Source organism: Artemia sp. Qi Xiang Cuo, chromosome 14, assembly GCF_049724085.1.
Source record: "Artemia sp. Qi Xiang Cuo chromosome 14, ASM4972408v1, whole genome shotgun sequence".
Taxonomy (NCBI): domain Eukaryota; kingdom Metazoa; phylum Arthropoda; class Branchiopoda; order Anostraca; family Artemiidae; genus Artemia; species Artemia sp. Qi Xiang Cuo.
Genome location: NC_142807.1, coordinates 53,188,812 through 53,214,470, shown reverse-complemented (window position 1 = coordinate 53,214,470; position 25,659 = coordinate 53,188,812). Strand labels below are relative to the sequence as shown.

General features: G+C 34.2%; 1 protein-coding gene across 1 annotated transcript in view; it reads left to right on the top strand.

Annotated features, from left to right (window-relative positions):
* Positions 1–639: 639 nt before the first annotated feature.
* l(3)72Dn (UTP4 small subunit processome component l(3)72Dn) overlaps positions 640–25,659 on the top strand; it is a 42,670-nt gene continuing 17,650 nt past the window's right edge. Inside the window, exons 1-4 of the mRNA XM_089100141.1 lie at positions 640–793; positions 12,425–12,623; positions 15,997–16,349; positions 20,321–20,589. Coding sequence (XP_088956267.1) covers positions 696–793; positions 12,425–12,623; positions 15,997–16,349; positions 20,321–20,589 — 919 coding nt within the window. The 5' untranslated portion in view covers positions 640–695. The remainder of the gene's footprint in view (positions 794–12,424; positions 12,624–15,996; positions 16,350–20,320; positions 20,590–25,659) is intronic.

Here is a 25,659-nt window from a genome sequence, read left to right as displayed (position 1 = left end):
AAAACCGATTTCAGCCGACGTTTTGTCTCTTAAAAATGACAATAGAACTCATAACATTTCCTCGAATGAAGCTCCAAAAGAATTGTTTTGAGCCTCGGAGATACCCGTGAGACAATGAATCCAAAACTTTCCAAATTCTTAGTTAGGAGCTTACAATTTCTGCCGGTGGTCCTTGGGCATTCACAATGTAAAATGAATTTTTGATCAGAATCAGCTCTTTTTTTGGAAGTTGTTTCCCCTTTAAATAAATTTGCATAATTTGCAGAATTGCAGAATCTTACTCTTACTGGGAACTATTTATTCATACCATTACAGTTAGTAAGTTCCACATATTCCCAAGATGTATAAACTCGAGATAGTTTTTAATTTACAATGTTTATTAACTTCCATTTAATAGAAGTAAGTTCTTATTGAAATTGATTACTGTTGACAATTTAAAAATTGATTACCTGACAATTTAATTTGACACAATTTTAGAAATGAGTGTATTTAAAAAGCTGAAATTCGCTCGTAATAAATGCAATGGTATTATGGCACAATGCTTTGCTAGTTTTGTCTTGAAAAGCTCATATTTTTGAAAATTCTTATAAAGTCCAACAATGTTAGTCAGAATATGAGTTATTTTCTTTTACTGGGCAACAGTGATTTTATGCCGCAAGAAATTGGAACACTTCATAAACGTGACGTTTTAAGGAATGTCTGTAATCCATAGTACAAGATTATTCAAATGGGTACCAAAAGAAATAAAATGGATGAGCTTAAATCAAGATGCAACTAAACTTGCAGTATCAAGGTATTTTTTTAACTGTTTAGCCTTATGGTATTCTAGCCTTGTTTAGCTGATTGAGCAGTTGTAGGTTAGCCAGTAAAGTTCTACAAAATCATATTATTGAGTTTGGACTAAAGTGAATACACCATTCAATGCCTTTTTTTATGCTGATTACAAATATAATAAGCATTTCTATTGGAAATGAATTTCAGCCCCTCCCCCCCTCTCTATATGCCAATTCAGGGTTAGGTTGGGTTGGGTATAGCCTATGGCTATCCCCTTGGCTTCATTTTTGCAAAGTTGTCCACAAGCTTTTCAAAATCAAGCTCCTTCACTGCAGCCTTTCAGAGAACACAAGGAGCAAATGCAAAAGTTGTTTGTTGTCTAAAGGTAACACTTCACAAAGGGTAAAGGTGAAAAATTATTCATTTGAGTATGTTGTGAGCAGGAGTGTGAGGACTACCCTCACAACTTTAAGAACCTGAGAACAAGTTTCTTTCAATCCTCCTAGGCTTTTGAAAAGATCTAAAGCATTTGCTGGTTTCTGTGGAAGCTGCAACACATATGCACAAGCTATCAAAGCTTGACTCTTCAGCTCTATAACATTGATGCCAGCCTTATCAAAGTATGTTCCAAGTCTTTGGATTTGGGGTTAAAGGATTGTGTGGCTTCTAGTACTGGCAGATGGACAGAAAAACACTCTTCAAACTCATTTACCACTCTGTCCAAAACCTCATAGAACTTTCTTTGGATTTTTTCTTCTGTTCTTATGCCCTCAAATTCAGTGCTGTGCTTTCCAAGTGTTGATATCATCATATAGTCCCTGAGTCTTCTGGATATCTTCTGAACTCAATTTGATTTTTCTGCTATGATTGGAGCAAGAGTGCTTGTTTCCAATAGATCAGCTGCAACATTTATAGCCATCTCCTTAGACTTACCATATAGGACAAAAAAATACATGACATCATGCATTGTCTTCAGTTGGTTTTTTGTTGTGGTGATTAAAGTGCAGACAACTCAAATGATCAGATCTGGGGCCTGCAGTTGTTCAGAAAGAGGGTTGATCACTGCCAGAACTTTGTGAATAACATGCCAACTGAATGTGAAGGGAAACAACTCTATTTGATTCTTAAGACCTGTAGCTTCTGCTGCTTCCTCCCTATCAAAAGATTCTTGAACAGCAAGTTCAAGAATTTTGACACAGCAAGTATACAGTCATATCTTACCATAGTTTTAGTTGCTCATCTATACCAGTAAGATCAATGTGTCACAACTGTCCTTTCAAGCATTAGCATGGACATGTTGGCACATTTATGGGCCTCAACAAGAAACTAGTATTGAGTGCTGCTGTTAGAAACAAAACCATAACTGTTTGGAAAACTGGAAATACTGACAAAATTCTTTGTTTTTTCTGCATACAATTACCAATAACAAGGTAAAGTCTATGGGAATGACAGTGAGTGTACATCGCTTGCAGTGCTTTTCCCAGGAGATGGGCCTGTACTCCTGAAAACATCTGCTCATTACACTTGCCCTGTCATGGCACTGTCCAGTGCATTTTGACCAGTCAAGGCTGATACCCTTTATTTTGTTGTAAATAAAGTTGGCCAAACTCTCAGCATCAAGCTTTTGCATATGGTAGCAACCTATGGCTGATTTTCATATCATGAAAATCATTTTCTCGCATACTCAATCTGAAGTTGCTGTTGTGCGGCGGTGTCAGCTCTATACCACTGAGAATGGTCTTTACAGGCCATACCAACCTTGTGGCCACCGCTACCGAGTGGGCTTAAAGTGCATCTCTCCAGCAGACCTCTCCTATGGTGTGTCACTGGGCCCGAACACAGTGACAAATTTTTTGCCATCATTTGACCTAGAGCACAACAGATCCAGTATGGACCTTAATTTGCTCCAAAGTGCGAATTAAGGTAATTAAGGTAATGAACATTGCACACTAAGATTGCAAGTTGTTCCTTTTTTGAGAGGTCTTTTGTTTCATCAGCAAGAGTGGTAAAATATTTTGCTTCTCTGACTTCTTTTGCAGTAGATGCAGTGATCTTGGCACTTGTGTGACAAGTAATGGCCATAGGCCTTGCAAGACTTGTCCAGCAGGTCCAGGTTGATTTCCATTAAAAGACCTACCATCTCAACGAAATTCCCTTGATTGGCACTGGACTCTCCTTTGTCATGGCCACAAAACACAAGACCTTGCTGTCCAAGTAAGGCTGTAGTTTTTAGCAGAGCCTTTACATACCATCTGTTCTCAAATATCCCCTTTTCATGTTCTTTGGAGAGGCATGAGGCAACAGATTTGGCTGTCTCTGTCTGAATAGCTTTAGATTTGGTCCAGGAAATGGTACATGCTTTGTGCTGCCTTACCAGCTCTGAAATGTCTTTTCAATTTCTCAATCCTACATTGATGAATGCTCTTGTGCCATATCTTATCATATAATATTATGTTTTTAGCACACCATATCATAAATTACAGGAGACAGTAGGCCTATAATGTGACAGGCTGGATCTGACAAAATCATACCAAAAGAGATATTCTTCAAATGGATGACTTTGCTGCAAATGTTTGAGTGTCTTCAATTTGCTGTTTTCTAATGACCTGGTTTTTGGTTTTTCAGGAATAAATTGAAAGCAAATTCTCAGTGCAATAAAAACATTTGGGAATGTGTCCATATAACCATCTTTTGTTATATACAACTAAGCTTGAGCCAAGGGACTCTTAGAGGATAGCATTTCTGCAAAAAATTTTAACTCCTCAAACAAATCATTGCCATTCACATTGCAGTCTTCTCCTATACACAAAAAAAATTGAAGGTGTTTACAGCCTTTCTTCAATTCTTCTTTATCTGCAAAATTCTGCAAGCTTTGAATGTCTTAGAGAAGTTTAAAACTTTCACTATGGTTTTCCATTAGATCTGGGGTCTGCAGTTGTTCTGAAAGAGGGTTGATCACTGCAGGAACTTTGTGAATGATGTGCAAACTGAATTTGAAGGGGAACAACTCTAGTTGATTCCTAAGACCTGTACTCCTGCTGCATCCTCCCTGTCAGAAGATTCTTGAACAACTGAAGAAATGCAAGTATGCAGTCATATCTTACCAGAATTTTAGCCACTGATCTGTACCAGTAAGATCAATGTGTCACAACTATCCTTTCAAGCTTTAGCATGGACACATATGATATTATGTTTTTAGCATGCCCCATCATAAATTATGGGTCTATGCCAGATCTTACTGATCTATACCAGTAAGATCAACATGTCTCAACTGTCCTTTCAAGCATTAGCACATATACATATGATATTATGTTTTTAGCACTCCATATCATAAATTATGGGCGATAGTATAATGTGACAGGCCAAAACCATGCCAAAACAGATGTACTTCAAATGGTTGAAATTTGCTGCAAATCTTTGTGTGTCTTTAATTCATTGTTTTCTAGTGACCTGGTTTTTGGTTTTTCAGGAATAAATTGAAAGCAACAAACAAATTTGGAGAAAGAAGAATAAACTAAGAGCTTCAGAGTTTGAAATTGGGTCCCTCAAAAAATCAGGGGGAGGGCAATAAAAATAAATAAACTTTTATTGTGTAGTGTAATTCTAATTTAAATATTCAAATAGAATATGTCAATAAACAACAAGGTGATTTATTTAAAATGGGGATTTAAAATATGATTCACAATTTATCGGTTGAACATACTGCTTATAAAACAATTAAACATTTGACTTTTTATAATGAAAAACAAATTTTCTATCTTTAATATTGGAAAACTCATTGAGCAGTCTGCCTATATTGAATTTACTTAACATGTCATTTTCAATGGCTATGGATGCAAGCCCACTCAGTCAGTCTTGACTCAACATACTGGAAGCATCAGTGTAATCCTCAGTGCAATAAAAACATTTGGGAATGTGTCCATATAGCCATGTTTTGTTATATACAACAAAGCTTGAGCTGGGGGACTCAACAAAGCTTGAGAGGGCAGTATTTCTGCAAAATTTTTTGACTCCTCAAACAATTCATTGCCATTCACATTGCAGTCTTCTCCTTCACACAAAACAATTTGAAGCCTTTCTTCAATTCTTCTTTATCTGCAAAATTCTGCAAGCTTTGAATGTCTTAGAGAAGTTTAAAACTTTCATTATGGTTTTCCATTAGCTCAAATCTCTCCTTTAGTGTGGATATTGCAGTTTCTAGCACAACAAAGAAGAAATTGACCTTAAATGAATGTTCTCCAGAATTTACAGATACAGTTTACAGTTTCATCTTCCCCTCACAAGGAATTTTTTTTCCTTCAGCAAACTGGTTTCTTTTTCAAACTCAGGAAAAATACTGTTTTTTCTGCAAGTTCCTTAGCATCAGTCATCACATTGTCTACTCCTTCATTAGATGTCATTTTGTTTAGAAATAATTGCATGCTTTTTATTAGATCCATTGAACTTTGCAAATCATTCATGACTTTTTGCAATGACTTACTCACCATATTTGTTTTGTGCAGGATCTCATGCCATTTTACTAAACAACACAAAAACTTGAAGCTTTGTAGTTTCTTAGCAAGCCCTGAGGCAGAGTTCCTACCAAATGCATCGAGTTTCTGCTCTTGAGAAGCTTCATATGAGGCATCATATACTTCTTCAATATGGTACCATAAAGGCAACAAGGACTCAATTCTATTCTCCAACCATGTGTTACAGAGTGGTTTTACTGTAAGATTTGAAACATTATTAAGCAAATACTCCGTCTGTGAGTAGAAGTTGAAAAAAAATTGAAGAGTTCATGAATTGTGCTGAAACAGTCTAATGCAGTATTGCAAGAGAGAGAGCAGCATAATTCATTACAAGGTTGAGCGAGTGGTTTCCACATGGTACATAAAAAGCATGAGGATTTAAATCACAGATCCTCTTCTGAACTCCAACATGCTTTCCTTTCATTGCAGAACCATTATCATATCCCTGGCCTCTCTTGTTATTTAAAGGAATGCCTTGTGTTTGCAACTCAAAAGCAGCAATTATTTGTAACTGCAAATAATATTTTACATACTGTAGCTGCACTAAAATATGGTCTTGGATATCGCCATAAATAAATGAAAATCCATTTGCCTTCCATTTACCTCTTCTAGTAATACATCTGTGAGGCTTTCACCAGAAGAATTGGCAATAGGAACCCTAATGTTCCCTAATGAACAAATTGTTGTCCACTGCAATTTTGAGAAATCTTACCACCAATGTCTTTTGCTCTGTGTGGCTGACATCAGGAGTGCAGTCTAATATTATAGAATAATATTTTGCATGCTGCAGCTTCTCTAAAATGTGGTCTTGGATAACACCATAAATAAATGAAAATGCATTTGCCTTCCATTTACCTTAAACACTCCATCACATTCCCTGAAACTAAAATGCTTCTTTTCAAATGCAAAAGATGATTAAGTTGTTTCTAAACTCATTATTTTTAACATTGGCATATTTTTTGACACTTTGTAAACTGCGTATATTTGTTCAGAAAGGAAAGAATCTGCACAATGTGTATATGTATTGATGTCTAAATGAATATATAAAGGTAGGAGTCATATTTAACTGTTAAATTAATCATCAAAACTCATTTAATTTGATAAGTATTAAATGGCATTATAGGTTAGAGGTTTGTTTGGGTGATAGATAGGTTAGAGGTGGATTTTGTGACATCACACTGCCACAGCATATTCCCTCCCACTTGTAGAGAAATCATAACTAAACAATTTTGCTGTGACCTCTTTGCACTCATGTAATTATTTCATATTTAAAGAGCCTTAATCAAACCATAGAGTAAAGCATTCTTTACTCTATGATTAAACAGTTTTAATGCAAGTCTTGTATGATTAAACAATTTTCTTACTATTAAATTACAATTAAAAACTTGCTTTACAAAAAGATGTGTCTACATTAGTCTTTCCCCTGTCCGCTTGAGTGCACTAATCAATTTTGTGTCTGGGATATAATATCTATTAATTTTGTATGAGCTTGTGCAAATCAGAATGGGGTTCAAACCTGAGCCAATACACAATAAGAGGGACTTAATGTAAACTTAGTTGTTGGTATTATTGAAGTGCTTCATTCAATTTATCATTACACTTTTTTGCCCTATGTAAACACAACTTTCCTGGAGAAATTTGAAATTAGTGCCATAAAATCACTAGCAACAGATGTGCATGCACCAAGAGGGATTGTTCAAGTTGAGGCAATTTCATGCCTAAAAAATCACACCATTCTTTAGGTGATATAAATCAGTTTAGGAGGTTCTGCAATTATCTTATAATTTCTGTCTTGATTAAGTCACATGACGCCCAGTGGCAGTCTCTCCCTCCAACACAGAGTGTGCCTCTGAAACTCTTTGCCACAGAGGGTGCCCTTTGCTCAAGGTGCCCCCTGTCACTTGTGCCCTATGTGACCACTTACTTTGCTTACCCCAAGAGCCGCCCATGGTCCCTCTACAAAGTCTGGACCTGAGTTTCTTTACACCCTGTTACAATAAATGATAAATTTTTACATAGGAACTAGAAAAAGGACTTAAAACTTACTTGAAAATGATAACTTGTATGTATTTTGACTTTACTCCCCTAGAAGAATGTAAATTTGCATACACTTACGCCATTATTATGAGCATAAAAGTACCAGATAACAGGAAATGCAAAAGTAGCGGATACAGTGGAGGAATGGCAGGTGAAGATTGGTACTGTGGTTTTATGGATTGCCTTAAAGCTATATCAGTAAGAACGTCAGAAGGTACAAGCATATGATGGGCAACTGCTTTCAACCATCACAGTGTAGTAGCTTTCTTTAATAATCTGGAGCAAGGTCTAGATAAACACATGTTCAGACCACAAGTCATTTGGAATTTTGACAAATCTGGTCTGAAAAAATCCACAAGCCTGGCAAGATCATTGCACAGCAAGGCCAGAAGTAAATAGGGAAGGCCACGTCAGCAGAAAGAGGTCAGTTGACCATGATTTGTGCAGGTGTTAATGCATTGGGAACGCAGTCCCTTCTCTACCTACTTCCTCAAGAAAAAGTACAAAAATTTTACTCAAGGAGCTTTACCAGGAACCATCATGATTGGCTCAGAAAACATTTCTGGCTGGATAACTGCCTGTCATTCTTTGCTTTACTTGCAGTATTTTATTGATTAAGTCAATCCCTCCAAACAGTCACCTGTATTTCTAAAAATAGACAACCAGATCAGCCAATACACCATTGGATTGCTTGATCTGGCTAAAAATAGTGGTGTTGTACTTTTAACTGTCCCTGCTCACACTACTCATATACTGCAGTCTCTAGAAAGGACAGTCATGGGGCGCCTACAACCAGGAAGCCACAAGTTTTATGACTGCTCATAAATGTAAAACTGTATCAGTGTATAACATTGCTGAGATGCTGGGGAAAGTATATCCAAAGGTAGGGGTATAATTTGCTATGGGGCAGGGGGTGAGGCAACTGCCCCTTCCAGACCCAAATTTGCCCTCCCAGACCTCAGTTTGCCCCCCCCCCTAGCTTAAATTTAGTTTTTGCAAAAACTCATGTTAAAAATAAGATAAGCCTGTATAATTAAAGTATCCAGAGAAACAGGTCAGTTTTCTTTAGTATATCTTCACCTTCATGGTAATCTATGACTCATTTATCAGTTTTCACTGTCATTTTTACTTGATTTGGGAAAATTGGCTCCAACTTTGCCCCTCCCCCCGGATTTTGACAAAATCACGCCACTGTCCAAAGATTTTCACTCCTGAGAATATAATCAGTGGATTCAGTGTAAGTGGGATCTACCCCACCAACAAAGATGTCTTCAAGGATTATGAGTTCCTCTTGTCATATTTTTCAAACAGAATGCCTAAGGAAAAAATATGAAAAAATCAGAAGCGCTCACTGACCCTGTGTGACCTGGTGCGCCCCTGTGACAGAATGCATTACTGCTGTGATAAAAGCTGTTTCTGCCATAAAAGCTCTAGTCCTGGAAAGCAAGGAAGTCAGATATGTGAAAAAGCTAAAAAGCAAAAGGCATGTTTCTTGTAACAAGAGTTGCAGTTGGAGTGACAATTCTGTTAGAGATGATCCTGTATACAACAGCTCTTCAGACTCCAGTATGGATGTTGAAGACGAGCCCCCTACCAGCAACTTCCAATTTGACACTGAGAAAGTCAAGGCTGGTGATTTCATTCTGGGTGAGCTGAAGAGCAAGAAAGGGACTACTGTATTATATAAGAACAAGAAAGTGACTACTGTTCACTATATTATTATTATGAAAATAGTAGCAACTGGAGAACATAAGGTCCACTTTCAGAAGGAGACTGGAGCAAGAGACTTTGCGCTAACTGACAAGATGGATAGTGTCTTAAAGACAGAAGTTGAAATAAAACTGCAGCCAGTGACAGGTGGAACACCAAGATTAGCGGAACGACTTACTTTTGGCGTTGATAAGTCAATTTATAATTTGAAATTAATGCTCTTTAGTTTTTCTTTTAAACCTTACTGAAATTCATTTGGTAATTTTTTATACTGGTTATATTCTTTCTTAATTTTATAGCCGAAAACAAGTCTTAGTGTTCCCCTGGCCACTTTTCTGTTTCTTTTGTCAGGTGGCCAAGAATAAGCCAGAGACAGCAAAACCAGTACTGGGGTGGCTCAGGTTCAGCACTCTTGACCACTTGGATACAGAGGCATTGGATAGTGTGGGAATGTGGTGGAGCATTTTAATTGTCTTTTTCAAGGATGGTGTTGAATGAGTTACCTTTGTTTTGGTATACTCAGCAACTTCTATCACTTGAATCAATTCAAGGAGAATAAAAAAAGTCAAAACCTGCCAATTGTGGGCTAGTCTCCAAAAAGTCAAAACCTGCCAATTGTGGGCTAGTCTCCTATCTAATACTGGACCAAAGATCAATCTTGAATGTCGAAACGTAAATATTGATATAAGAAGCGATATTTGGACATTTTGTTTATTTCCAGCTCTTTCAACCATCTACGAGGTACCATTCAACAGACAAATTACAACATGCAAAAAGTTCTTGTTAATATCTAGTGTAAATTTAAAGTTCTAGGGGGCAGCTGCCCTCTCCTGTCCCCCTTCCCTACACCCATGCATGTCAATTGATGCCTTTTTTATGCTCTTTCTGAATATAATAATCATTTTTGGTAAAATTCTAGTTTAGCTATTTTTAGCAATCTTGGAAAGGGGTTAGGTTAGGAAAATGAAACTTTCAGTAATGAATCCAGGACCAAAAACATACTCTATGAAAGTATTTTCAAGCTTCAATGTTAACCCTCTTCTGATTTCTAAGTCTTTGAAATTTGACTACTTGACAGTTCTATACCTATTGAAATTTAGACAAAACAACATTTTACATTGATTTTCAGTCATCAGTTTCTTTGTCTCTGGTTTTAGTTCTGAAGATGCAATTCTTGCTATTTGACTAGAATTTTAAGCCATTTTTGTTCTAAATTTATAAAGTGTGTGTAGATCTTTGAAACCTCATAAATTGGGATTGAGCAAAGTTGTGAAGCTGAAAACAGTTTTACTTTATTTAAGCAGAAGATCTATGTTGCAAGGTTTGATTTTCATAACACAAAGATTTTTTAAAATGCCACTGCCCTCTAGAGGAAGGAGTACCTTGTTTTTGTTGCAAATTCAATTTTAAGCCTTTTACAGACCCTCAAATATGATACCTTTCTCTCTTATTTTAGATGCAACTTATATGCTTCTACTAGCATCACTTTTGTTATAACCGGTTTACCTGTAAATTCAATCAGTGGTGACAAAATCAAGAATAAGTAAACACATGGAACATATATAATATGTGCTGTATATTAGCATAAGGTTAGAAATGTTAGGTTAAAATTAAATTTGTGACAAAAACAATTGTATATTTGGAAAGAGTATAATAAATGCATTGAGGGGTGTATTCACTTTATTTGTAGGCTAGGTAATCTATGTGAAATACTCAGTATTTACTTTAAGTTTTTAAGAACTTTCTTTACAATCTTTCTCAACCAATCGTTGAACTAAGGTCGCTTGTTTTGACTGTTATTGAAACTTGCCTGACTAGTTTTTAACACAAAAATAGACATTTAATTTAGCCGTCAAGCAGTGTTTGTGCAATTAATGCTACCCCCGATATTTATTTACAGACTCTTCATTGTGAGTATTATTTATTATCAGATTCTTGTGATAACGACTCTGGACTGTTCTTGGTATACGATTATTGATCATGATTTGGATTACTGAGGCAGAAATAAGTAAGCATTGTGTGGGAGGACTGAAATTTTGTGATAGCAAACAACTCAAACAGAGCAACTATAGCTTTAACTGAGGCTATGCCTGAGGGTACAGCCAGTGCTCAGTTTTTACAGGAAATTTGCTTCAAGCTAGATATGCTATCACGATTAATTGAGACTACTGAAAAGACTCTGCTGGAAGTTTTGGTGAAAGTTACATCAGTTGAAAGCCATTTTTCTTCTTTGAACCAAAATTTATCTGACCATGCCAAAGCTTGTGAAGAGATGAAAAGAGAAATTGAGATGCTTCGGAATAATTTACGAGCAGCTACCATGCGTGTTGACGTATTTGATGAAGAACTGAGAAGATGCAACGTCGTCCTGTATAACTTCAAACATATTAATCCTGCTGTATATACACTGAAGCAAGAAATTATTATGGTTTTTAATGAGTGGATACCAGATTTAAATCTGAACTGTTGTGACTCCAAAGACGTATTTAGAATGCGTGTAGGACCAGTTTTATTAAAGTTGAATTCTTTTGAATTTCGTGGGTCAATTCATAAGTCTAATCCTCTTTTGAAGAGACATGGGTTATCGTCTGCCCCGGAATATAGTGCCAGCCTAAAGGAAGCCCGTAAACACCTTAAACCAGTCCTAGAGTACGCTTTCTTCAAAAACCACCAAGCTAGGCTTAGGGAAGAAAAGTTATATATCCACGGCAGAGTGTTTGTTTATGACTTGTCTTCGGAATATGTTAAGGAAGTAACCACCAGCTCTAGTGAAGTGAATAAACAGGGGCCTCTTCGAAACGGGACATCAGAGAATTAAGAGTCGTCGAACTAGCTAATGAACCAGCTGGCGAAAAATTTTAATTCCGCAAAAAAGGCGCAATTCCCTTATCTTCTAAGTAACAAACATTTTAGCGATTTGCACATTTCTAGTGAATTCCAATCGAAAAATAAACTAGGAATCAGTCTTTAAAGTTTCTTAAATTCTGATTTGTGAGAAAATATTTGATTTTTCATAGTGCGTTTTCGTTTTCATTTTTCTCTCCTTTAAAATTAGGAAAAGTGGACTTAAGCCCTTTTTGCAAAACGCCATGGAATTAGCCTATAAATTTGCCTTTCTTGCTTAAAATCAAGGCGTAATTTGGTACATGTTTTTTACAAATGTAACAACATTTTGCACAGTTGTGTATTTGCTTTTATCCTTGCCCTCATTTAAGAACAGCCTTGTATTAGATTATTTATAAAGAACAAGCATTATTCTAGTAATATTCCAAGTTCGAATATACTTTTAAGTACAGAGTGGTAACTATTTTTTTTCTTATGATATTGAGGTTATACTTTTATTGCTGAACCCTGTTTTTTTTTATCGGTTATAGTAAATATTAAATTTACAGGTCTGATAATTCAATTGAAATATGGAACATGATTAATGCCAGTTACATAGAAGGGGTAATACCAGCTAGCTTGAGTTTGGAAGATTCTGTTGAAGCTGTTGTATGGGGTTCTTTAGTGTCAAAGATAAATCAGCGTCTTTTTTCTGCTGGGCTACAAGGGACAGTAACTGAATACTGTTCTGTCAACTTAGTACCAAAGGTTTGTGGAAAATAATTTATTTTTTCCGTTATTTTAACATTAATCTATGAGATGGGATTCCCTTATTGATCACAAAACAACAAATCAAATTAAACAAACATAACCACTACTAGAAGGTCAAATAACCTGTGTGTAGTGACTCGAGTAATTAATTAATTCAGACAATCAATAATATATAAATAAATACACTAGAAAAAATTGAAGAAAAATAATACGAAGAAGAAAGAAAAAAAAGAAAAAGACTAAACCCTCACAAGGGACTTGCTCTCATCCTGCATGAAAGAACTGTTTTAGAAATGTTTGAAGAGTTTTAGCTTTTGCTGTAGATAATTAGTAGCAGTTGTAGTATAACAAGGTACAGTCTGTTCAGTCAAAATTAACACTGACAGCTCTTGACATTTCATTTGCTTAGTCTCTTTTACAGGGACAGGTAATAAGCCTGTTGCAGACCCTTGCAGCAGCTGCAACCAAACCCCGAGCCCCGTATTGCCAAGTAGAAATCAACACATTAAAGTACCACAAGGGTAACTTTAGAGAATCAAACATACAGATATGGAAGTTGCTACTTTTCTCCTGAGAATTCTGCTCCATAAATATTGATTGATATGATGTACTATTTTTTGCAGGGCTTGAAAACTTTGCAGTTTACTACTATAAGATATTCTCTGCAGTGCAGAGAATTTAAATTACAAATATGGAAGTCACTACTTTTCTCCAAAAAATCTACCTAATAATATTGATCAGCATAATGTACTATGCTTTGCATGACTTTACAGTTCTTACATGGTGTTATGATTTCGTAACAGGCAGCATAGTCTGCCCACTAGACACTGCATATTCAGGCTTAATACCACTTGTAATATATCACCAAATTGTGGGATTTTTCCCTTTTACGATTTTTCGGCTATTCCAGAAATTTGGTGATTTTTCTTACAAAATATTTTTTTTTTTAAAGTATTTTTTTAATACTAGTTCAAAATTGTCACTCAAAACTTTGAGTGGATCAAAGCAATTTCTTTTTGGTTGTTCTTTGTTAAGCAGAAGCTGTAAATTGTCAGCATTGTGTGTACACAACTTATGTTCATCAGATTTGTTTTTAATTTGTCAACTGACACCTTTCATGAGTTTGTGTCATCAGCCCAAAGAAGCAAGAGGAGGGCTTCCTTTCATGTCTTTCTTGTGCAGTAAATTCCATTCATCCTTTTCTAAGCTACTTTGTGGATGACCACCTCCGCCCAGTCAAAATTGTTAGGTAAAAACTGGTTTCTGAAGGGTATATTTTAGATAAGAAACAGCTGTAGATAGTTCAAAACTTTAGACAACTATGAGATAAATTGGGTGACATTAAATATGACGTTTTGTTGTCCAAATATCTATTACTGCTTGCAGTGTGGACACTTGTATTTGCAGTGTGGCCTGGGATTTTCTGCCTCTCCTGGTATTTAAAATTCAAATGTTTTGTGGGAATGTATTTAACTGTAAGTTCCCCAGACACATGGTAGCTGAGCTTGCAGAGTCACACCAATGACCCCTATCCCATACCAATACCCGACGCCAGGATTTGAACCTCTGTCCTAAAGGAGATCGAACTGCAAGTCCTGGCCAACCATCTTGTTTAGTGTAAGCCCAAGGCTTTCAAGAAAATGCAGAATTGACGAAGGAAGACCTTGTCCAGTTAGATTTGTAACTGGGACAAAACCGAAAAAATCCTCATGAAGATTTCCAGCAAGTGTAGCGGACGCAAATAAATAGCTGCTTAATATTCGAAATGTCCGCCGTTTCGTCAGCAAGTACCGAAAAGCAAGGACTTGCGTTTACTTTTTCGACGATGGACTGTTGAAGACCTTCTCCACAAGTGGCAATCAGACCATTCTGAACCATTGTAGAAACATACGTGGCATTTGCTGCTGCAGAAAGAAGATGTTTCGCCAGACTTTCGTCACCTTGCCTTGCCCGTATTTGCAAAGATATTGCCATCATTTTGAGACGGTTCTGGATCCGTTATTGAAACGGGATTGGAATCGTTTGCACCCCGAAGGGGAAGCTGTTGCCTTCCTCGAAATACTACAGTTTCAATTATCGGTCTCTGGTTCTGAAGATTTTCCTGAACCTGCGCTGCCCTTGCTATGTCTATCTGGTTGATGATGTCACCCTGCCTTTTCTCCGCAAACAGAAATGAAGTTGTCTGCGGTTGAAGTGCTATTTTTGTGATGCTGTGTTTGTTGGTGATTTGTGTAGCATTTAGTTGCATCATTCCAGTTCCGGAAGGGTTTGCTGACAAGGTTACTTAAGCGCTGATGGCCTCCTTTGCCAGTTGTTTTGGACAAAAAAAGACATAATCGACTAAAAGTGCCGTCCTCAGAAGGCAAATAGGACAACCAGCTGAAACGAATTGGTCAACCCAGCTGAAACTTCAACTTTCTTTTCCCAGATATTGGTGCTGCGTCGCGTGACGACGATTTGTGAACAAACCGTCCAGTATTGTTTGGAACCGAATAAGATTGTGCAATAATGTGCTGTGAAGTGACTGTATCGAATGTTCCAGAACTTGAATCAAGTTAAGCTTCCGTGTCAGCTACCGCTCCCGTATTATTTAAGCTCACAAGGGTAGACGACTAATAGGCAGACGACCCGCCAGCGTTACGATTAGAAATAAATAACTTTGGTCGCTTGGGTGCAAAAACGACGCTATATCACATTTCCTTCTAATTTTTCAAATCGCTCTTCACTTAACGAAGTTGGAAACTGAACCGACTAGACAAACTGTCCTTTAACCTCTTCATGTTTCCCTTTTCAGAATTACAAGTTGCGCAACGCATGATCCATGGCCTGCAGAAATTAGTTATTATCAAAGTTTCTGTGTGCAAAATTTGTTTACATGCATTTTTGTTACTTTTGTACGAGTCAGACGAAAGTTTAGGGGGGCATTTAAACCGGGTAACCCCCCCCCCCCCACCTCCTGGATACGGCTCTGGTTAGGTTATCAAGGCCCATTCAAGAGTATCGCGATTCAGATAGTACGAATTTGAGCCAATTAATTTTTTATAGTATTTCCTTATTGGCTGAAATTTTTTTTAAAAGAAATCAGATTGGCTCAAATTAGTACAAGCTAAATCTCAGTATTTGTAAAATCTCAATGTAAATGGGTCTTTTCTAGGTTAAAATGTGCATTTTGAATCTGTTCCAGCTCATTAATCCTATTAATGAAAGACTTAAGATTTAGTAAAAAGCCTAAGGTATTTGCTATTCACAAAGAAATGTCAAACGGAGAAATTGGTGTTGCAGAAATTGGTGTTATTAGGTGTCTATGTTAATATAAGGTCTTTGGGTACATTGAATCAGATGAATAATGTTATTGTTGTTTTTATTCCAGAAAAATTATCCAGTCACAGCTGGAAGTATTTGGTGCTTAGAAACAAGTAAACAGGGTAATCAAATTGCAGCTGGAACTGAACATGGAATAGTTAACATTTTCTCAGTCACAGAAGATGGTTTAGAAATGAGATCTACGCTAGATCGTCAAGAATCAAAAGTGTTGTCAGTTGCATGGAAAAGCGATGGAAATTTTATCATTACTGGATCAATAGACACAATTAGGCTATTCAGTGTCTCAAATGGCAAGTGTTTAGTTCGAATGGCAACTGGAAGAAGTGAAAGGAAGCAGGAGACATATGTATGGACCCTAGCCATTACTGATGATTTTTCAATTGTCACTGGAGATTCAAGGTAAAAATGGAATTCAGTTTCCTTCAAGAGTCAGTTTAGGTAAGAAAGGTAGTATTCATGGTTGTTCTACTATTGGCGGACGGTAAAAAATAAATGGAATATAAAAAGCAGGAAGCATACAAAGGGAAAATATTTGTTTTCTAATTGGTAAATGGTAATTTTTTTGTCTTAAAGAATGTACCTGTTACTATTTAGTTTAGCAAGCTGTTACATACTGTTCAGTATCACAAGTAAAAAATATGCCTAAGTTGAACTACAAAAAGGTAAAGAATAACATCATGAATTAACCCTACAATGTTTAAGGAAAAAATAAAGCGCAAGTTAGAAAGAAAACATCAATAGTCTAAATATTATGTCACAAAAAACAAAACAGAAAAAAGATGAAAGTAAAAAACTAAAAGTAGTATAAAATGGGGCAAAATCTACAAGTGACAAAGTAATGTGTAGAAATTGAGTGAAAATTTCGTAAAACGAAGTTTAAAATGGGAGTAGGAATGATAAAAAGAGGTGTAAAAAAGTATTTATCAATCATTAACATTAGAGATAAGAGACACCATAAGACAAGACCCCATATACTTTGCAATAAATTGGAATGAGAATGGGGATATTTGCCTTTCCTCTCTTGAAAGATCGCTCCTTATTTGGTTGTCGTGGCGGGGGGGGGGGGAGTAAGTAAGAATCCCTGGCTCTAGGAATTGACTGGAGGTTTTTGACCAAGAATGCTCACTGATTGATGAGCCTAAGCCCCCCTCCCCTGGCACGCCCAAAAATATCGAATCCTGAGTCACAACTTTAATCCTTATCTCGTTGGACCTGGTATGATTTGATTCTTTCGATGTGGCAGTGCCGCGTGTTTTGATACGAAAAACAAATATTGGAAACTAACATTTATTTTAGATTTAGCAAGCTATATTAAGTTTAGTAAGTTAAAGTGGATGAAATTCATCGTAAGTAAAACAATTTATAATAAAAAATGGAGCACCTTTCGAATAAAGAAAAAAGAAAATCTAAATGTGGTTTTGTCGAGCAATACCAAGTCTTCTCGCTTTATTATTACAACTTATTAAGGGCCAGACTAACATAACGTTTTTTGTCACTACAGGTGTGTTTTATGGAAGTTTTGACCTTGAAATGTTTACAGATTAACGCTAATTTTATGCGCTTCTATACTGACTTTTAAGTTTGAACATTCAACTAACAACTAAACTAATTTCAACTAAACTAATTTTAGCCAGTTTTATGAATTTATATGCTGACTCTCTTAAGTTTGGTCGCTTGAACGTTCAACTAAACTAACTTTAGCTAATTTTATACATTTCTATGCTGACTCTTATGAGTTTGAAAGTTTGGAAGTTTCAAATTTCAACTAAACTGATTTAAGGTAATTTTGTGCATTCCTCTGCTGACTCATTTAAGTATGAACGTTTGAACGTTCAACTGAACTGACTTTTAGTTAATTTTGTGCGTTTTTCTGCTGACTCATTTAAGTTTGAACGTTTTAATGTTCAACTAAACCGATTTTAGCTAATTTCATGCATTTCTATGCTGACTCTTTTAAGTTTGAACGTTCAACTAAAATATTTTTAGGTAATTTTACGCAATTCTGTGCTGACTTGTTTAAGTTTGAAGGTTTTAACTTACAACGAAATTGATTTTAGCTAATCTTATGTCTTTCTTTGGTGACTGTTTAAGTTTGAAAGTTTGACTCTGCTGGACTTAATATTTTAATACTGTTTTTGCATAGTCCTTGTTTTAAAGGTCCAATATCACTTAACATACTTATTGACGGCTTACCACTGACAAACTATAAATCTCTAACCTAGAAGCCCCTATCTTTTATTTAATTTATTTTTATTAGCACTTGTGCGAGATTCATCAAGTAGTACTACAGAAGGTAGAGAAAATGAAACTTCAAAGTATTTTTGAAATTAGTTTTTTTTTATTTAAAAGCCAAAAAGAAATATACAAATGCAGCAATTTGAGTTTTATGTCAGATGACGGAAAGCAAGAAGAATTCTCTAACCAAGAAGCCCTCTCCTTGTGATTACTTTTTTTCGTGAACAATTGCACAGGATTACGGAAAAAATAATACTACCGAAAAAAAGAAAAGATAAAAAGTAGTGAAACCTATGAATGTTCTGCAAGCTAACAAATTTCACTCTAGAAGCTGAAACCCTGGGACAACTCTATAGGAGGAGTCTAGGACGCCTCATTTCTTCTTTGATTCCAGATTCATTCGCTTTTGTCTTTATGGTTTCTTACCTGTTTTTGTGATTTCCGATTTCTATTCTTTTTCCTTTTTTCTCTACTTTATTATATAAAATGTGGTATAAGCATCAGACTCATGCCCCGTTCAGACGTACGAAGAAACGCTCAAAAACTGATTGGTACTATGGGGGGGGGGGGGGCGAACGGTTTTCCGTTCGGTCGTCCCATACTACATCAGTTTTGGGACCAGGAATTTTTTCTATTTTCTGCAATATACCGATCGGCTTTTCGTGTGTCGTCGAGCAAAAATTAGCAAGTATTTTTGAAAGTGGAAAGCATGTCAAGTGTTAAGCGCGCGAAAATTTGAGATTTATTTGGTTCTACTCCAGAACCATTAGTTTTTATCTAACACAGGTAATACTTTGTATAAAACTAACATTATAGAGAAAAATACTTGACAAGAAATACACTTGGCTTAGAGACTTGATGCGTACAAGTGCATGTTATCTGTGCTTTTTAGTAAAACTTTTTCGCCTATCGCCTGAACACTTTTTCCCTCGTGCCGATCGGTTTTTCTCATCGATTTTACTATGCGTCTCAAACGGATCATTAGGGTTCGATGGGATAAGAAAGGTTTACACCTCTAGGCCTGTCATTGGCAATTTCTAACTTTTATTTTCTTTCTTATTTTTTTTTATTATTTGAAAGGGTGTATAGGGTCTAAACTTGGAAACAGATGGGGATATACAGATTCTTTCATGTATATAATTATTTCAGAAGGAACACTCTTAGATCCAAATCTCTTAGATCTCTCTTTTTTTTTCGCTGACTATTTGCTCTTTTGAATGGAGTGGAAGGTTTTTAAAGATTAAGGTTGATCACATCTTAGAGACTCCTGTTTCTACTTTTTATCTACCTTTAGCGTAGAACCTGTTTCTTGGACGGTTGATATGAAATTCTAGGAACAGCAGTCGATTCTCAAAAAGCAGGTGTCCTCTTGGTTGCGTTCAGGCAACTGTATATGGTAATGATAGAGATCCTGTAGTTCAATAATATGCTTTTGGGACTGACAAAAAACTCCTTTTGGGACTTACGATATTGTGCCAACATCCTTTTTGTCTCAATGTGTAGAAATTTGGGTTTGGGGAAAGGGGCAAGTGTTTCTCTGGTCCTCAAAGGAGAGTATTTACTGTGGATTCTATCTTTGTTCTGCATATTGTCCGATAGACTCTTTGGCCTGTTTGTGCCAAAGGTTAAAAATTCACAGCAAAACAAGACGAGTTTTATTAAAACCATTTATTACATAATTATAAAATTTTTTATTTCATTTTTAGGGGGGGGGGGTAAACCTGTTTCTGGGACGGTCGATCTGGAACATTAGAAAGAGCAGTTACGTACAATTGGACAACACCTACATTCTTTATCTGGAGGAAACACTTTAAGAACAAAATAGCAGTACCGATTTCCTATTCAGTTCGATTTCCTATTCAGTACTCTTTTCAAATGTATTGACCGCTACAGTGACAGTTTATTGTTTCGATTTCTAGAATTTCGTGTCTGGGGGAAAGGGGCAAAACTTTTTTTTTCTTTGGATCTCACAGAAGAGTATAATCTGCAGGTTTTACCTTTCTTATGAATATCGGGTAAAACAGGCTATTTGGCCTGTTTGTTATAGCACTGACACAACTAACAGCAAAACAAGACGATTTGTATAAAAAACTATTTATAATATAAAAGCTTGATTTTTTTATGTCTACTTTTAGGGGTAAAACCTGTTTCTGGGACGGCCGATCTGGAACTCTGGAAACAGCAGTTGATTCTCATAAAGCGGATGTTCTCTCGGTTGCATTGAGTGAAGATCAAACAACTGTTTATTCTAGCGGTGTAGATCCCGTAGTTCAACAATTTGTTCGTATCCCCGCCCGAAAAGGCTCTCGAAGATCAACGTGGGTTCGGTCTGTAGAACGAAAAACTCTGCACACACATGATGTCAGGGCTATGGTGGTAGCTGGAACGCATTTATTCTCTGGAGGTAGTTTTTGTTAGCCCGAAGGCGATTTTTCCAGTGTTATTGATGAGCCTAGTTGTTAGTTAGGCTAAGCCTGTGATTTGATAGTGCATTTGGGGTTTTAGTTCTGCCTTTTAACAAATCGAATGCAATGGTTCAAAAGGCATTTCCTTATTAAAAACTTTAATGTCATAAAATTTTAAAGTCATTTATTTTAAATGTCATAGATTTTAATGTCATTGACATTAAACATAGGAAAATTGAAGCGTTAAAATTAAATCTAAAATAACTTATGAGGCGAGTTGTCAGTTGATGGTTTATCATATAAAATTACACACTAAAAGAAATAAATTACTCCTAGATAATAGATCTTAAAAAAGGCTGAGAAGATGGCAGTAGGATGATTCAACTTAGCTCATTTATGATTCAAAGCCGTTTGGGTTAATCGGCTCAAATTAGTTGAACTTTTCTTTGTAAGACTATCGTCCCATACAGGACAAGGACATTCTAAAATGTGTCGTTGATAGACGTCGCTGACCTGGATAAATGAAGTAGAAACTTAGTTTTTCATGGGAAGCCATAAAACGAGTTTGTTTTAAATATAGGATGTTATCCAAGGCCGTATCCAGGATTTTTGTTCAAGGGGGGGTTTACTAATTTTGACTTTTTTTTGGGGGGGGGGGGTTACTAATTTTTGACTCAGTTTTCGACTAATTTTACTGATTTTTACCTAGGTTTTACTAATTTTCGACTTATTTTCGAGTCGGTCAAAAGTTTCGGGGGGGGGGGGGGTTCAAACCGGGTAACCCCCCCCCCTGGATACGGCGTTGATGTTAGCATAATTTTATTTATGATGTTCAGTTTAGAATTTTGGGGTAGTACAGTTCTGAATAATTCGGAGTCATTTTGTTTCAATATATTAGTTCTGTTTATAGTTAATAATTATTTATTAAGAATAACGAAATTAATTCGTTAATTAAAATAATTAGTTTTGAATAGTTAAGGATTATTTTGGGCATTGAATCCATTCCTGAACGTTTTATTCCCAGCTTTACAACTTTTCAAGATTTTGTCATTCTTTGGGTCTTGATAAAAAAAAAACCTTGGAATTTTACCAATAAGAAAGATAAAGAAAAAATGATAAGAAAAAAAAACCTTTGAGTTTTACCAATAAGAAAGATAAACAAAAAATGATAAGAAAAAAAAACCTTGTAATTTTACAAATAATAAAGATAAAGAAAAATGATGAGAAAAAAAAACCTATGAGTTTTACCAATAATAAAGAGACAGAAAAAATGATAAGAAAAAAAAAACCTTGTAATTTTACAAATAAGAAATATAAAGAAAAAATTATAAGAAAAAAAAATCTTGGAATTTTACCAATAAGAAAGATAAAGAAAAAATGATAAGAAAAAAAAAACCTTGGAATTTTACCAATAATAAAGATAAATAAAAAATTATAAGAAAAAAAAAACCTTGTAATTTTACCAATAATAAAGATAAAGAAAAAATTATAACAAAAAAAAACCTTGGAATTTTACCAATAAGAAAGATAAAGAAAAAATGATGATAAAAAAAAAACTTTGGAATTTTACCAATAAGAAAGATACAGAAAAAATGATAATAAAAAAAAAACCTTGGAATTTTAACAATAAGAAATATAAACAAAAAATGATAACAAAAAAAAACCTTGTAATTTTACAAATAACAAAGATAAATAAAAAATTATAAGAAAAAAAACCTTGGAATTTTACCAATAAGAAAGGTAAAGAAAAAATGATAATAAAAAAAAACCTTGGAATTTTACAAATAATAAAGATAAATAAAAAATTATAATAAAAAAAACCTTGGAATTTTACCAATAAGAAAGATAAACAAAAATGATAAGAAAAAAAAACCTAGGAATTTTAACAATAAGAAAGATAAAGAAAAAATGATAAGAAAAAAAAAACCTTGGAATTTTACCAATAAGAAAGATAAAGAAAAAATGATAAGAAAAAAACCTTGGAATTTTACAAATAAGAAAGGTAAAGAAAAAATGATAATAAAAAAAAACCTTGGAGTTTTAACAATAAGAAATATAAACAAAAAATGATAATAAAAAAAAACCTTGGAATTTTACCAATAAGAAAGATAAAGAAAAAATGATAAGAAAAAAAAACCTTGGAATTTTACCAATAAGAAAGATAAAGAAAAATGATAAGAAAAAAAAACCTTGGAATTTTACAAATAATAAAGATAAATAAAAAATTATAATAAAAAAAAAACCTTGTAATTTTACCAATAAGAAACAAAAATAAAAAATTATAATAAAAAAAAAACCTTTGAATTTTACCAATAATAAACATAAATAAAAAATGTTAAGAAAAAAAAAACCTATTAATATTAAAAATAAGAAAGGTAAAGAAAAAATGTTAAGAAAAAAAAACCTTTTAGTTTTAAAAAAAATAAATGTAAAGAAAAAATGTTGAGAAAAAAAAACCTTTTAGATTAAAACAAAATCAATATACAGAAAAATGATAAGAAAAAAAACCTAGTAATTTTACCAATAAGAAAGGTAAAGAAAAAATGTTAAGAAAAAAAAAACCTTGGAATTTTACCAATAAGAAAGATAAAGAAAAATTATGATAAAAAAAAAACTTTGGAATTTTACCAATAAGAAAGATACAGAAAAAATGATAAGAAAAAAAAAATTGGAATTTTACCAATAAGAAAGATAAGAAAAAATTATAATAAAAAAAAAACCTTGGAATTTTACCAATAAGAAAGATAAAGAAAAAATGATAAGAAAAAAAAACCTTGGAATTTTACCAAAAAGAAAGATAAAGAAAAAATGATAAGAAAAAAAAAACCTTGGAATTTTACCAATAAGAAAGATAAAGAAAAAATGATAAGAAAAAAAAAACCTTGGAATTTTAACAATAAGAAATATAAAGAAAAAATTTTAAGAAAAAAAAAACATTGGAATTTTACAAAAAAGAAATATAAAGAAAAAATGATAAGAAAAAAAAACATTGGAATTTTACCAAAAAGAAAGATAAAAAAAAAATGATAAGAAAAAAAAACCTTGGAATTTTACCAATAATAAAGATAAAGAAAAAATGATAAGAAAAAAAAACCTTGGAATTTTACCAATAAGAAAGATAAAGAAAAAATGATAAGAAAAAAAAAACCTTGGAATTTTACCAATAATAAAGATAAAGAAAAATGATAAGAAAAAAAAACCTTGGAGTTTTACCAATAAGAAAGATAAAGAAAAAATGATAAGAAAAAACAAACCTTGGAATTTTACCAATAAGAAAGATAAAGAAAAAATTATAAGAAAAAAAAAACCTTGGAATTTTACCAATAATAAATATAAATAAAAAATTATAATAAAAAAAAAACATTGTAATTTTACAAAAAAGAAATAAAAAGAAAAAATGATAAGAAAAAAAACCTTGTAATTTTAACGATAAGAAAGATAAATAAAAAATTATAAGAAAAAAAAAACCTTGTAATTTTACCAATAAGAAAGATAAAGAAAAAATGATAAGAAAAAAAAACCTTGTAATTTTACAAATAAGAAAGATAAAGAAAAAATTATAAAAAAAAAACCTTTTAATTTTACCAATAATAAAGATAAATAAAAAATGATAAGAAAAAAAAACCTTTTAATTTTACCGATAATAAAGATAAATAAAAAATGATAAGAAAAAAAAACCTTGGAATTTTACCAATAAGAAATATAAAGAAAAATGATAAGAAAAAAAAACCTTGGAATTTTACCAATAAGAAAGATAAAGAAAAAATGATAAGAAAAAAAAACCTTGGAATTTTACCAATAAGAAATATAAAGAAAAAATGATAATAAAAAAAAACATTGGAATTTTACCAATAAGAAAGATAAAGAAAAAATGATAAGAAAAAAAACCTTGGAATTTTACCAATAAGAAAGATAAAGAAAAAATGATAAGAAAAAAAAACCTTGGAATTTTACCATGACGGGTCTTAGCATCTTGCTGCAACCTATACAATAGAATAGCAGAACGTACTGATATCTGATTCATTCTATCAATGCCATTTCGTGCCAGTGATTTTATCAGTTGCACCCCATTGAAGGTCATTAGGGATAGCAATAGCAGAACTCCTTTATAAGGTATTGGAATAATATTTGGGAAACTGTCAATAAATTACGCGCCAGGATCAGGAAATTAGGACTCATCAGATGATTTCTACTGGAACCGTCGGGAGAGGGTCAACATCAAAATATATAATCACAATTTGCAGTGATGGATCTAATGATTTTGGAACGTTTGTCCGTAGTTATAATCCACCACTTTGATCAGTTTGTGACGGCATCTACTAATCTATAATCATTATATAATCTATATTACCATTACATCAATAAAAATTCAAGAATGTACTTTTATATGGCAATAATTTCTTTTGCCATGGTTGTTCAACCATAATTTTTCTGTTTAGCTGCTGGGAAGGATAATCCCCCTTGGATGCTGTAATTGGGGACTTTAACATTTAACCAATCGCTAGCAAATACGCGTAATTTCTCGCTAGCGAAAGGCTGATATGGAATCATTTAGCAAGTTCTTCATAAACACAAAAATATCTGTGAGCAAGAACTATTTTTAATAGCAGGATGTCAGTGTTTGTGGGGAGCAGGAGAAAGAAGGAGAAAGGGGTTTCTAAATCCTTGTCATCAAAATATTGTCTTTATGGTGATGAAAGATCTCAAACAACTTCAAGTTTGACCTAACCTCTTGTAAGGGGCAGAAGAAAGTGGTTTATTAATTCTTGTCTTTAGATTATGCACAAAAGGGATTTGAGCTCCGAACCAAGCTTGGTGGGGATTCACATCTAGTGTTTTAGTTTTTTCTTTCAATGTCCAGTCACAGTCTAACATCCAGTGGATTACCCGCTGGAGAGAACTGAGGCACGAGGAGTCTAGTTTGCGAAAAATGCTCTTATTTTGAACGACGTTCGCTTTTCAATGAACGGCATAAGCCTTAAAAGTGCGATCTGTTCATCCTTTATTTTTCTAAAATCCTATTGTTGCAGTCTAAGAGCTGCATCTTTTATCTGTTTTAATGTAAAAGC